This window comes from Pezoporus flaviventris, unplaced genomic scaffold (genome assembly GCF_033815535.1).
Source record: "Pezoporus flaviventris isolate CSIRO_AGI_PZ_B2104156 unplaced genomic scaffold, CSIRO_AGI_Pfla_v1 ptg000002l, whole genome shotgun sequence".
Lineage (NCBI taxonomy): Eukaryota > Metazoa > Chordata > Aves > Psittaciformes > Psittacidae > Pezoporus > Pezoporus flaviventris.
The window spans coordinates 83291248-83305708 of NW_026892550.1; the positions used below are offsets into that span (position 1 = coordinate 83291248).

The 14461-nt window shown below is 37.7% G+C and overlaps 1 protein-coding gene across 3 annotated transcripts in view; it reads right to left on the reverse strand.

Annotated features, from left to right (window-relative positions):
- The window catches only part of ERC1 (ELKS/RAB6-interacting/CAST family member 1), a 295399-nt gene that overhangs the window by 279549 nt on the left and 1389 nt on the right, over positions 1-14461 (reverse strand). For all 3 annotated transcript variants that reach the window (XM_061444782.1, XM_061444783.1, XM_061444784.1), the window contains exon 2: positions 3856-4689. In XM_061444782.1, coding sequence (XP_061300766.1) covers positions 3856-4524 — 669 coding nt within the window. In that variant the 5' untranslated portion in view covers positions 4525-4689. The remainder of the gene's footprint in view (positions 1-3855; positions 4690-14461) is intronic.

Consider the following 14461-nt stretch of genomic DNA (forward strand, 5'->3'; position numbering starts at 1 on the left):
ATCACAATAAGGTAGAATGCTCTTCAGGTGCTTACCCCAAACAAGGTGAAATTCCTTTCAGAAATGTTTTCTTGGTTAAACTCTCTCACTCAGATATCCAAGGCCTCTAGCCACAAAAAGACCACAGAAACAGATCAAAGTAAAAAGATGTTTTCAGCAGTACTACATTATTTCAGCTGAAACATAAATTGGATCTTAAACACAGATCAGTCAAATGTGGGAAATTTCAATGCAGGGCGTCAGACATCAAATTTGCACTGCACTACTTATTCTAACGGACAATCACCTTGGTATAAGCAAATTTCAACTTGGAGGAGTTCCTTTGTTCTCAAGCTCCACGGAGTCCATGTCCAATTCTTAGGGAAATTATTTCTATCGAAATACAAAAAATACCCACTGTCTTTCCTTCCCTCTTCTGGCTTCTAAGGAAGAGGTTTCCAAGGAAACCTTAAACCACACACACTAAAAAAATAATAAATATTACTTTTCAACTCGAAAAAAACCATAGTTCCTACTAAAGCATGCTGAGGAGAGGGATACCATGCCAAAACCAAGCTCCTATTCATTGGCACCATCAATTCTTCCTTGGATATTATGCAGGGGTTTGTTAACCTTCGAGAAATCACTTGCACTGTCCTTTTAGCTTCTTGCAAAGTATAACTCGGAAACTAATCCACACAGCACTGAAATCTATTGTATTTTTCCAAGAACCTATGTTAATTACAGGAATACTTTCCATGTTTAGTTTTGAGCTTTTCAAAATAAGATGACAGTAACATTCCCCATTTATGAAAAGAAAGTATTTTCTGGCTCTTCAAGATCAGTAACAGAAAATGAAAATAAAGGAGCATATGCTACACCCCACAGCTGTAGTATTTGCTCAGAGTAGCTGAGGAATGAAGCTGTGCTGCACCACAGCTGGTGAATATACCACAACTCAGCAAGTCTAAAGCACTATCAATCCAAGCGAAAGCTGTATGGAGGCATGTGCATGATATTGTCAGTATTATATCCAAAATATCCCTGCTACCCCTGGCCTAAGAAGACAACCAAAGAGAGATGTAATTGCTTCAGGACAGGTAGCATGCTCTTTAGTCTCCTCTGATCTTCACTGGATCCAGAAAATTTCTTGGAAACCAGTAAGCAATATGTCAATAATTGTGATTTATTTACACACATTCTTAAGAAATGGGAAAGAAAACCCAGACACCCGAGCATTTTTCACAAGAGGCTGTGGTAGCAATCAATCAGAGGTCACATCTTCACATATTTTTTAACAATTTTTTAACAGCTTCCAAAACCAAGAGGCAATTTAATTATTCAAAGTTGAGGTGACAAGAACAGCAATAAAAAACAAAACCAAAACCAAACAATCACGGACAATGAAGTGTGCAGAGGAATAAAGAGCCAAGACCACAGCAAACAGATTGAGATAACTACCAGATAACAGCGTGAGTCAGCCAGCATCTTGACTCCATGAGTTGAGTCAATTTTTAACAATGCATTTGGCCTTAGCTAAATTTAATACAAAGCACAAGTTCTGCACATGTGGGAAGTCTTTATTAAAAGTGATGTGCTAAAATACTTGGTTTTAGATCTAAAACGTAAGTTCCTGCAATTATACTGGAACTCATTTTATGGGGAGGCTGGAAGGATAATGAAGAGATTTTTCTGGTCCCCAAACAGATCAGAGAAATCCCTTGTTCAGTCTCTAAACAGAGAAGTCTGTTTAATTACAGCAAATCCTATTAAACTGATCTTCCTTATAAAGGGCTGAAGTGACCAACTCCAAAAGGCTATAAAAGACACAATGGATTCAGAATTTAATTAGGACATACTGTTAGCTAGCTATAATCTATTAATTAGCATTCTTAGTTTTTACAGCTCATTGCAATAATACCCTTTTCCTTTTAAATTGCACCCTTCTTTTTTGGGCCAAAGTTATACAATTCTACCAGTGTGATAGTAATTACAGTGATTGCTTAGAGAACAGCAGCCTGGAAATATCTGTACATGTTTAATTAGGGGATAAAGGAAAGACAAGGAAAAAAAGAAATCAGATAGAGGAATCACTGTTCTCCAATCTATGTGTTCCATAACCACTTAATCCATTCTAAACCATACATTCATTGCATTTTTCTTGCAAGATTTCCACAGCATCCTAAAATGTCAAAACTGATTTCAGAATGTTACTATAGTCTAAGATATTACATTTGGCATGAAAACAGAACCTAAAAATGAAAAAAGCCTTGAGAATTAAAATATTGACCTGCAGCTGAAATACAAAGAGTATCCGAAACTTGAGTGAATGATATTTCATGTATTCATTATACTGGTACTATACCATTATAACTAAATTTTCACCAGATTACTCCGACAAAATCCTACTTTCATAATAAAAGTATTTAGCTTTAGGTTTTCTTCACTCCAAGAAGATACACGCAAATGAGTGCAAAATATCACACATGTTAACAAATAAATTCTCTATTGTGATACTTACCATTCAGTAAGAATACAACTATAAAATGACACAAGTTTATTAAATTATTTCATACTAACTCAAGAAAAGCAACTAACTTTCTTCAACTCAGTTCTTTAAGATGTGAAAAGAAAATCACAGACAGCTTCAGTGTAGCAGATTATCACTAACCAAAAGGAATCTACTATTTAAGAGGTCACCTGAAAGTAGAGTATAACATGTCAAGTACTACCACTGCTGTTTTTGCCCTCCAGCAGTTTCCCTCTTCCACCTTTTAAAGCAAATCTTGAAAAAGTGCTGCCTAAAATAGCAAGTATACCTTAAGAGCTTCAAGAACATGATCATGCTTGAACTATGGAAACTATTTAATTAAACTTTTTTAGATATTTAAAAACCTCAAGAGAGAAAGTAATTTTATCACAGTGAAAGCTGACTTAATTTCAGGAAACTTTGGAGTTGGACTCTGAGCCTGCATAATGTCAGCTGAGTGATGAGGTTTCTTACTGGAGAGTCCAGAGAGATGACTAACTCACATTTGTTGAGAAACAACTAAACAGGAGGACACTAACTCGGAGACAACTAGTTACTTCCAGATTAAACTAGCAAAACATTCTAGGTGGGAAACATTTTTAAAAAGCTTTTAATAAATACAGCTGAGTACAAAGAGACCTCAATTTTAATCTACCTCTCAGAATTACTCTAATTTAGGGATGCTTTTAAGAGGGACAAAAGAAGTAGACAGCCAAGATCCTCTGATCTTTTGCCTATTCCCTAAGTAGCCAGACCACTACAAAAAAAAAAAAAAAAAAGGGTAGAGTGCTTTATGATAGTTGCATAACAAGAATCGCACAGCCTGTGACAAAAGATCAGATGTACAGGTACTAAACAGTGTTACTTAAGTATAGCCAAGAACACAATTTATATTTGTTTGTGAAAACTGAAGCTCTGTAGGTTTTAACTGGAGTTCTAAAAGACCAGTGTAATGTGAACTTTGTTTTACTGGCAATCTGTCAACATTCAGCAACAGTTCAGTTGTATTTGGGGTCAATGCTCCAAGGAACGCTGCAAGAGGTAAGCACTATAGAAATATTAATTATGAGCAGGGTAAAATACATCCAAAAGTAAACTGAGTGGTTAGCATCAATTCTAGGAAAAATAACACACCACACAGGAGAACTGAGTGCTCAAGAAGTGGCTTGCAAGTCTGATAAGAAACATTTAAAAAGAAGCCTGTAAGCTGAACATGCATCTTATTCATACGAACTACCTGAGAAAAGCACCAGTATAACTCAGCTGCTTAAACATGACATGCAAGTTAATTGAACTTATGCAATCATGCCACTGCATTAACACAACAGTGACATTAGATGACAAACCTGGTTTTCTTCTTGCAAAACTCTATATTGCTCCTTCCAAATGGTGATTTTTGAAGCTTCATCTTTCCTCAGAGCTCTCTCCTTCTTTAGCTCAGGACTCCAGAAGGTCTTGATACTGTTCATGGAAGAACTGAGCTTGCTTTCTTTCACCTCCACATCTTTGCGAAGCAGATCATTTTCCCTTAGTACTTCTTTGAGTTGTGTCTGCAGATCCATTATTGTGTTATCCCTGGCCTGGCGCAGTGAGTGAGGCACAGTGGATGCCATACTCACTGGAGGGAGATGGTGGTCTCCAAATGCAATAGTATCACTGGCAACTCCACTACTGGCAATGTTAGGGCTGCTACCCATTGCAGTCATCCTAACCCCATAAGGCAGCCGCCCCCCAGACCGGCCCAAAGTCATGGTGCTTTTTGGGGTGTCTGCACCCACGTTCTCATGGTCACTTAGATACATAGGGCCAGATGTAGCATAGGCAGCATTTAAGGACTGAATATTTTCCATTGAAAGGGTTTTCCCACTGCCACCCCCAGTACTACTCCCAGAACTGCCTCCTGTGCTGTTGGTTCGACGATGGCCCAAGCGTGGTGACCGTGGCAGCCTTGGTGAACGCCCTGGACTCTGGTTGCTTGGCTCAACCTTACCAACTGACCGAGCACTTCCATACATGATTAAGCTGGTGGTGTGAGGCAATTATATAGGCATAAATCAGGAATGAGAGAAATCCTGTTAATTTGTTCAACAGTTAAAAGTCAGCTTAAGGCCAATCACAACTTATAAAAGATCCAGTCGTCCATCTTTGAAGTCACGTGCTCACGATGTTCAGAACCATATCTGTATCAAAAAGAATAACATATTAAAATCTGTATCAATAAAAAATAACTTAGTAAATGCCTAGTTTATCACCAAATATTTTGTCCCAGATTAGCATAAAGTGTGTTCTACTACCTTTACACTTCTCCACCATCTTTTCAATTCCTACACACAAAAAAATTAAAATTTAAATAAAAATTGCTTATTTAAACACAAAAAGGAACTTCTATTCTTGCTTTTCTGTTGTTATATTATCACAATAAAGAGAAAGAGGAAAAAAAATTCAACCCAGAACTTTTTATCTACAGAAGTTAGCTTATTTTCTTGTTTCTAACTGGCCCTAGTTCTTTACCTATTATCTTTCCGAGCAGAAGAGATAATCAAAATGTAAAGCCCATTCAGTAGTACTTTTTTATCTTTTCAGCACTCCTAGGTTCTATATGACATGGTTTCTAAACCCTGCTGCTGGGAAAACAATCTTGCAAATGGGAAGGTAGATAGACAAAATGATTCTGATCATGACCTTGACTAGCAGGTCCCTTTGGTGTTCCTGTCAGCCCTCCTTCAAAGTCAGAACGAAAACCAAGAAACATCATGAAATCATTACTGACCACAAAGCTTAAGCAGCTGTAAATACAACTCTGAAAGAACAGCAATAACACACCAAATGTGACCAATTTGGTTAAGAGGAACAAAAGAATCACACCTGCACAGAAAACTGGTTCAAGTGTCTTATTTTCTCTCAAACTGGGATTTGGTCCAAAACAAAAATCTTTGTTAAGGTCAAGCAAAGATTTCAATCCAAATATGCTTCTTACTAACCAGCTCAGATTAATTCCATTAAATAATATAATTCCAAAAGCAGTAACCTCTTAAGAAAACAGAACAGTACCATATCATCATAGTGCAGTTCCTCCTCCCCTCTACTTCTTTAAACAAGAACTCTGATAGCACACACAATAAAATTCCACGGTTTTGCGCTGTTAACATTATGCTGTTCTGTAAGTGCTAGCAGGTAACTCTTCAGGGGCACTGGGCTGAGACCAGTGTTAGTAGCCAAGATCACACAGAGGAGCAAGAAACAGATGAAATCCACTCTTCTGACTGAACAACTGTAATTTAGAACTACTCCTATTATAGAGTTCTCACTTTTTTTCCCCCGTTTCTTTCAGTGTACACTATTTCAAGCCACTGGTGGGCTCAACTGAAATGAAAACCAGAACACTGAAACATTCCTGATCTGACCTCTCCCCATCAGATGAAAAGAGTACAGATAGTGTCCAAAGAGCAGCAGCATCTTACATATTCCAGTATCTTTCCTTTCACACCAGCTTTCATTTAGCTTCACCTTCTGCTTGGAAGTAAGGTTTTCCAGATATTAGGAATCAATTTTTCCAAACCCTATGGCATATTTGTGAGATAATAATTGGGCAAGAAGATGTAAGATTAGTCTCAAAAGAAGAATACACTTACAAAAGAAACTGTAAAAATAGTACAAGTGGGTGGAGGGGAAGAGACCAAAAAATTAACATTGCAAAGAAGACTGAAAAAGGATAGAAAGAAAAAAGTAAAAGCTTGATAAAGATACTTTTTTTTTTTCCTTTCAGAAACAAGTTAGTACAGGAAAAGATACAACAAAAAAATAGTTTTTAAATGTTTATTTTAACCATGAGTTTTAAATGGAAAACAAGATCAGAGTGAGCCAGCATCTTGTCATTTTCGCACTATTTCATAGTAGATACAATATCATAAGTAATTTCACAAAGCTTATGGAAGCTGATTCCGTTTTGTGAGCAGTCCTCAAGAAGTTCAAGCGCTCTCTCTCTCTTACTCTCACTTTCTCTGTTTTTTTTTAATGACAACCAAAGCTAGCAACAATATTGCTATGGAATATTTGAAAACACATATGTAAAGGAAAAAAGGCCAAGGAAAGATAGCCAGCAGCATTAATAATTGAAATTAGTTACCAAAACACCACCTACAGATAATTTCTAAAATACAAGTTACAGATAAAATCTCTCTTCTATTTCAGCTTATGCAAAAACAGTACATAATATAAACTATGTAACAAAGCCTACAGTGTTCTACTGGAGTTGCTTCAATAAGCAAGACACTGTGCCACAGATCTGGAAGAAAAACACTTCTTACAAACAGAAAAGCTATCTCAGACTAATGAGATACCAAAATGCTAAAAATGCTGCTGTGACACCACTTGAGCACTCAAAACAAGTTAGATATGATTTCTTAGACACTACATAAAGTACATTCAAGAGAGATCTTGCAGTCACAAAGATTCTCTTGAAAAATTAATCTAACTCACAGCACTTAATTTCTTTGCTAGAAACTCACCACAGTAAATCAGTGCAAACATGCATTCACTTAAGAGATTCATACAAGTTAACCAGAAGATTAGACATGTTTTATTCTTTGTGTTTTAAAGTACTTTCTCCCAAAAACATTAAGTTTAAATGTTGCTAGAAGTATATTACTGTTGCATGCAGGAATATCACCTAGTAAAGTACTTAATAACATACAAGAAGCCCAAAAAAAGATTTTAGATTCTTACAAGTTAATCACACCCAAAACGGAAAGCTCATGGAATTGCTTTTGTAAACGTTTTGTTAAACTGTTAATAGCTTTTCAAAAAATGAAAGTGACTGATGTCCTTGACCGAAAAGTAGTTTCCCAGGCAGCTGAAAGGAGCTGGTACCACAGCAGGCACTGGTGCAGTAGCCATCTTCTAATACACCAGCAGGCAGGTTAGCTCTCATCCACCTTCAGTGGAAACAGCAATCCTATGCTTGCTTATGCAGCTCTAAGCTTTGTTCCACAGGTAGGCACTGAAACCTCTGTTATTCCAGAAAAAAAAAAAAAAATCAAATAATTCAAGCTACAAAAGCCAGCTGCTAAAATTAGCTGTTTATTAGGGTTACAGAAAGGATTCCTGGAGCCAGCATATGTAAAACTCAGACAGAACTCTGACATTGCTGACACTGTCACCACACATTACTCTGCATTCACTTCTCAAAAGCAAAAACAAACAAAAGCATTAGATTAAGAGAAGAAAGTCTCTGGAAACAACATAACCCTCCAGTATTTTTCTTGAGATGAGAACTTTGATTACATCATTGTTAGACTTTAAAAATTGGGAATATTCTGAATATTAACTAAATACACCTTTCCAACCATGGAACTAGTTTCAGTATTTCCACTGACATAGAGATTTGTCAAGAAAGAAAACAGACAAACAAACAAAAAACCCAATATGTTACAAGATAAATCTAAACTCTTCCCTCCTCCTTCCCACTTTTTTTTCTTCTAATAACATTTATCACCAGCCATTTCACTTTGTTGCTATTAGGAATCCATAAGCAGAAGTAGATATTAAGACAATCCACACTAGGAAAAACATTTTTTTATCCTGGAAACAGCAAAGTGAAGGAAGTGGCGGAAACATCTTTTCTCATTCATAATACAAATTAATCAGGAAGAAGAAAAAACTTCCAGTTACCCTCCAGCAATCCAAGCAAAATTACATGGAATATTTCTTTCAGACAGCAACATAACAGAAAAGTTACAAGTTTTTTCAACATTCTGCACCAGACTAGTGTTGTACTAGGAATTTCAGAAGTAGAATCTTATCTTCCATGAGGACAATATGTAGTCCTGTTACTTTTTTTCCTCTTCTACTGTGATTCTAAATATAGTCACAAATAAACCATCCCTTAACCTTAAAGACGGTGGTAACCACAAGGAACATTGTCCAACTGTGACATGAATGTATTGACCACTTTTCCTTTGCAAACTCTCCTGCAGGTTTCAAAACCCTTTAGTGTTTTCTGCCAGTGCAGGACCCCTTACTTAAGTTTATAAAGAAAGAAACTATAAACTGCAAGTGTTTAAAAAAAACAAAACCACTGAAGTCAGTGCTAAACCATTTTTCCCCAAGGTCGCTTGCATACCTTTACATTTGTGAAACAAAACTTTCTTGTTCTCTGTTCACTAAGAGAACACAAACTTCCAAAGAGCATCCTATCTGCAAGCCGAATAAAAAAATCAGCAATCAAACAAATCAATGTCAGCCGAAGTAAAAACTTCATGTAAATATCCAGAGACTTCCATAGCAGCTTTGCAAGTACAGAGACACACGATCGACCTGCTTCACTAGTTGAAAATGCTATCTATAGATTAAGAAAAAGCTTGAAAGGAGGACTATGAGAACCATTAAAAGAATAGATGAGAATTATACAATATTGCAGGAAAAGGTTTGAAAAAAGGATAGTTATAAACACATTTTTTGTATGAAAGATTAACTGCATCCTGCCTAAAGCGCCAGCTAAAAGATGTCTTAGAAGATCTCAGGAAACTGTCCAAAAACACTCAGACACCATGAACTGTGAAAAAAAAGTTCATCTGACAGTAAACATTTAAATGCACTACAGTGCAACTTGTAGCAACTGAAATGAATCTGTTTCACTACAATAGCCTTGTCATGGCCACTGAAAAGCAACTGAGAATCAAGCCTTCTCCAAAGCAGCTGCCACTCCAAGAAGTACAGCGATATCCAGAACCATACATAATGAAAAAGGTAATTCAAAGCAGCATGAAAGCTGGTAAATCCTGCAGCAGAACCTAACCTTCTGAAAGAACAGTAAAAAGCAACCTGCCCAACTTCATGCTGACATACTTTTAAGGCAATTATAAAGTGAGAGAGGGCAGGAATATGTACACTACTCTTGTCAAAAGATGGCGTGTTTTCAATAAGGGTTGTATTCAGGCATAGTAGAAATGTTAGAAATTCTGGAGGATCAACTTCAGTATAAATAATCCAATAAAATTGCATGTGTTTACTAACACTGTCTCAATCAGCCCCTACATCTAGTATTCTATGTGAAACAATGGCTCAGAAGGCTGACATTCCTGTCTACAGCTGACAGCAAACTGAAGATTCATTAATGCAAAGTCAACCTCTGGAGGATCTCTCTGTCATATAGATAGATAGACTGATGATTGATAGATAGATAGATAGATAGATAGATAGATAGATAGATATGACATCTTTCCTTTCTCCCCCTATTCCAGGACAAATACTAATACCACAGTAATTACTTCTAGGTACGTAACAACCAAATAGGGAAAAGCATACTGCAGAAATACAGGAAAATCCCAGCTCACATTTGTTAAAACAAAAAGAATTTTGGAATAACTTCTGTAGCCTTCAGCAAGGAACATTTCCTCCTAATTTCTTTTTTGCAATTTCTGTTAAGGACTGACATGGGCTGACAGCAACATTTACAGAGTCAGCTCCTTAACAGCGTCACTGCCTGACAGTCGGGAATGGGACAGTTTGATCAGGAACTAGGCAAGCAAGCACGCACATCTTACAGCACAGTGATTTCTCCATCAGCATAATGGAAGCCATAAAGCCAGCTTCCAGAAGACTGAGCTTTCTTGTAGCACCAATTCCTGTCTGCACAAGGAAAGCTTTGAATGTCAGCTTTATAATAGCTACAGAAAAGTCAGCCTTTAAAAGAGCTGTCTTAATCTGATAAAGCACTGTTGCAGACACATTAGACTTCATTAACAGAGGCAGCAATTGCTCACATTTTCATAATTCACACCTGAATAGTTAATCAGAAAAAAGCATTACTAGATTATACAGTAAGACCTGGACTCCAGAATAGAGCAGGGAGCTCTATTGGAATGGAATCCCAAAAAAAAGGAACATCTTCTATTCCAGTGAAACCCTGCCAGATAGCTTTGATTCACGACTTCAGGGTGTGTTAACCAAGACCAAGAGGGAAACTGAATTCCTGTTACCTTTTGGTGCACACCACAATTACAAAAGCTACGGTTGCTATGGTCCTGTAGATAAAAAAATGTGAAGCATCTATCTTAGGACTATATTGTAGATTAGGTTTGACTAGTTTTCAAAGGTAAAAATGGTCATTACTCTTCATGTTAAATTAACAACACACAAACAAAAACGGCAGCAGAATGTTCACTCTGGAAATTGTTTGCAAGCCAGCCAATGCTGGTGTCATGGGACACAAAGCACTGAACCCACAAAACTTAGGGTTGTTTATCCTTATCAAAATAATCTTATACTCATGGCCTCAACAGCAAGAAAGCAAAAGAGATGAATTCAATTAAGACAAAAAGACCAAAAAAGTACCTGTTCAAATTGTGATTCTCATTCCCAGATAGCACATAAATAGATGCCAAAGCACTGACATCTATTTAGGTGCAATCCTTTTTAAAGTTTTGTTGGGAGAAGGGTGGAAGGTGCGATGCTGAAGTTCACCTACTTGCACATCTGCCAAGTTCACTGAAAACAATAGTGCCCCTGTTCTTTTTCACCAAACACAAGACAGGACTTGATACATTCTCACCCATATACACAGACAGAAATCTTCCCTGAAAAAATATCTCAAAAATCCCTGATAATCTTCAGGTGACTTTGACACATCAAAAAACATTCTTGCAAACCTTTTGTAAAAAGAAGGCCAGCAACCCTGACCTTAACATTTTGAGGAAAAACACAGCAGTCATTTGGCAAAGTACTTTATTTCTAACCATAAGCTGACACTCAGGTTACACTTAAATTTGAAAGGTTAGTGCAAATGGTGCACATACACCTTAAATCACCACAGATCATGGAAACATCTTGACTCTCTGTCCTTTTCAGACACCATTCTGTTTCTCATTCTTTTTCTCCCATTCCTACAAGATATCCCATGCAGAATACACTACCCAAAATCCTCTAAATAAGAAACAGAAATATTCATCAGCTTCCTAGTTAATCTGTCTGCTGCAAATATACATTTCATTTCATGAGATCTACATACTCTGCAAGGAAAATGCAAGATGACACAACATGCTCTACTCTATAACAGCTTCTCTGTAAAAGCAGTTGTAACTGACATCAGATTTTGTTTCTTAGAATCCCCTTAAGACCTGATATCAGCATAAAGGATACACTCTCACATTCACAACTTAATTCCTTTGCATTTGCTTTCCCAAAAAAAAAATACCACAAAAAAAGGAAAAAAAAAGCTTACTATTATTATAAAAATGCGTGTATTTCAGCTAAAGCTTTATTTACTCGTATCTATTTACTCTTTGAGATGCACCACTTGCTTTCAAGGATTCTTCCCTAAAGCTCTGGAGGTCAGCTTCCACTCCAGGCAGAACATGAAGGGCTACTGGTATTTCCAAAGGTCTCACCTCATCTCACTTGTCAGACTGAAGTGGTTCTGTTCACAGCACACCAAGAGTTAACCTGGTCACTAAATCTGGGTGCACAAGCAAGTTCTTTCCCTTTGTCAGGCTGCTGGGTACCAATAGAAACTTTTTTTCCTTCTTAACACTTCTGGACCTCCTGCTTCAAGGCTTCCAGGTATGGCTAGGTCTTGGACACTGTTTCAGCATCTATTCTCTCCTATAGTTTTTAGTATTTCACTGGCAGCATAGAGTTTGTTACAGGATGATTAGCACATGATGAAGATACCTTGCGGACCATTCTCAGCTGCTGGTTCTTGCCTGGGTTTACCAGGGACTGGACTCAGTCCCTCCCTGCCCTATGTCCTGACACACGTAAGTAGGCTGGATATGTGCATCAGGATTTGCTTTGTCAATGACTAAAAGCTAAATGTAAGTCTTTAAATTTAAAAGCAGATGTGAACAAAACCCAACAGAGATAAACAATAAAAATTATCATGAGTCTTTTTCTTTCCTTTTAAAAAAGTTCAAAACACAAAAAGCAACAGAACACATTCAGTGAACCGATTAAAACAACTCTCACTCTTCTAATTACCTAAAAGACTGAAGGCCTGTGTATGTTAATTTCCTGTCACTGTACGGCTAAAGAGTTTGTCTCATTTTTAGCGTATACAGTCAGTAAATACGATGTGTTTGCATACATGTCTGTTTCTCTCTTCCCCCCAGGAGGCATGCAACCAACAACCAACTTCCCAACAGGAGGAACAAAATGACAGACGCGTTAAAGGTATTTTGAAAGCCCAGAAGTACCTAGAACCATGTTTCTGGTGAATCCACGCTGACAGCTAGTCCAAAGTCACCATGGGTAACATCACCAAGCAAAGCATACTTTACAGAATTTCCATCATAATTTCACCCTGACAACAAAATTGTGCTAATGACAGTGACACAACCCACATGCTAAGAAATAAGGCTCTTCCTAAACCATTGCTGGATTTTCTAGGGTCTCATGCTCTTCCACTGCCATATGGCAGCATTCTGCATGCCACAGTTAAAATCTTGGCTCAAACTGGCAGCAGTTGATCGAATCCTCATCACCCAGAGTGCCCTTACAGCAGGGCAGGCACAAGATCCAAGAATGCATATTATTGTTTCGTGCATGCATCCATCCCTACATACGGACAGACCTTCTAAATGTTCCACAGTTTTCAAGTGGCTTAGCCAGGTTAAGTGTCGCAACAAACCTCTCACACAATAGAGGCTTTTGGGGGAACAGACTTGAAAATAGGGAGGGGTAAGGGAAGGAGGGATAACAGTGGCAGAGTATCCTGCTTCACAAAATAAGGACTAGCATCAAAGGAGCTCTTGCACTGTTTACAATAGCATGGTGAAATATTTCTATTCATGCAGCATCACAGGTAACTGCTACCAAGAACCGAGAAAGTGGCAGATTCGGCAAAACAAAAAAACCCAACCTAGGTTTCTTTCATGACCAAGACTTGCAGTTCAAGAAAAAGATACAGGCCATGTAAATACCCAACCTGCTTTTTTGCTAGTCAGGCCATTAGCCAGATATTAGAGAGGAAAAGTTAATGCAATTCTCATAAGAGCTTGTGACAGGATCAAAGATAAATGCTAAGACTTATAAAAAACATGCTACTTTAATACAGCCCAGAGAGCAGAAACCCAAACTGAAGAAAACCTGCAAACATCCCTACAGTGATTTAATTACAGCTAAACTGGTTTCCCAGAGATGATGGAGAAAGTTCAGATTATATCAAGTACTATGATAAAGTCACATTTCACTCAGCAGATACCAGACTTATTCTAGCTGCAGCCTCTGTTGTAGCTTGATGGATTCAGACAATTCCAAATATCTGGATGATATAGTTAAGTCATATACTCGACTATACAGGGAAACACTGTTCTGTGATAAAGTTCTGAACTATACTTCCAGAACTGACCTATATTCAGTACAGCTGTCTCAGTTGCTAATTAGTGGGTTAGCCCAAATATTTTATTATTGAAAAAAAAAAAAACAGCACCAACTCTAGTACTACCAACTCTGTTCATAATAGCAGTGATTTTTCTCTTCTCATCTTTTTTGATATGGCTGTAAGTGTATTGACTCATAAGTGACCCTGAACTGGGGCAAGCATCTGAGCTGCTGCAGTTTTCAACACAAAATTCAGTAACATGTCAGGCTGTAGGTCACAGCAGCTCAGGAGACATACACACAGCCACCTACTTCTATAGATGCAGTAACCTCCAGGAGAAAAGGAGGGCAGGCAGCTGGTGGAGGTTACTGCTGTAGACATCCTAGCCGAGTTGGCTTTTGTTTAAGAGTTATGACTCTGCAGTCAAACGAGACAACTTTCTGCTTACAGCCTGTTGGATTTGTGGTAACACATTATCCAGCTACAACCACTCTGCATATACCAATGTGACCCCAAAACAAGCTTGGATAAAGTGTTAAACATACACTGTTTTATTCAGACCCATCTGCTTTTGATTCTCTTGGCTGTTGTACTGCTTTCCCCCAGCACCACCTCCGTAAGTGTTTCTTTAGATC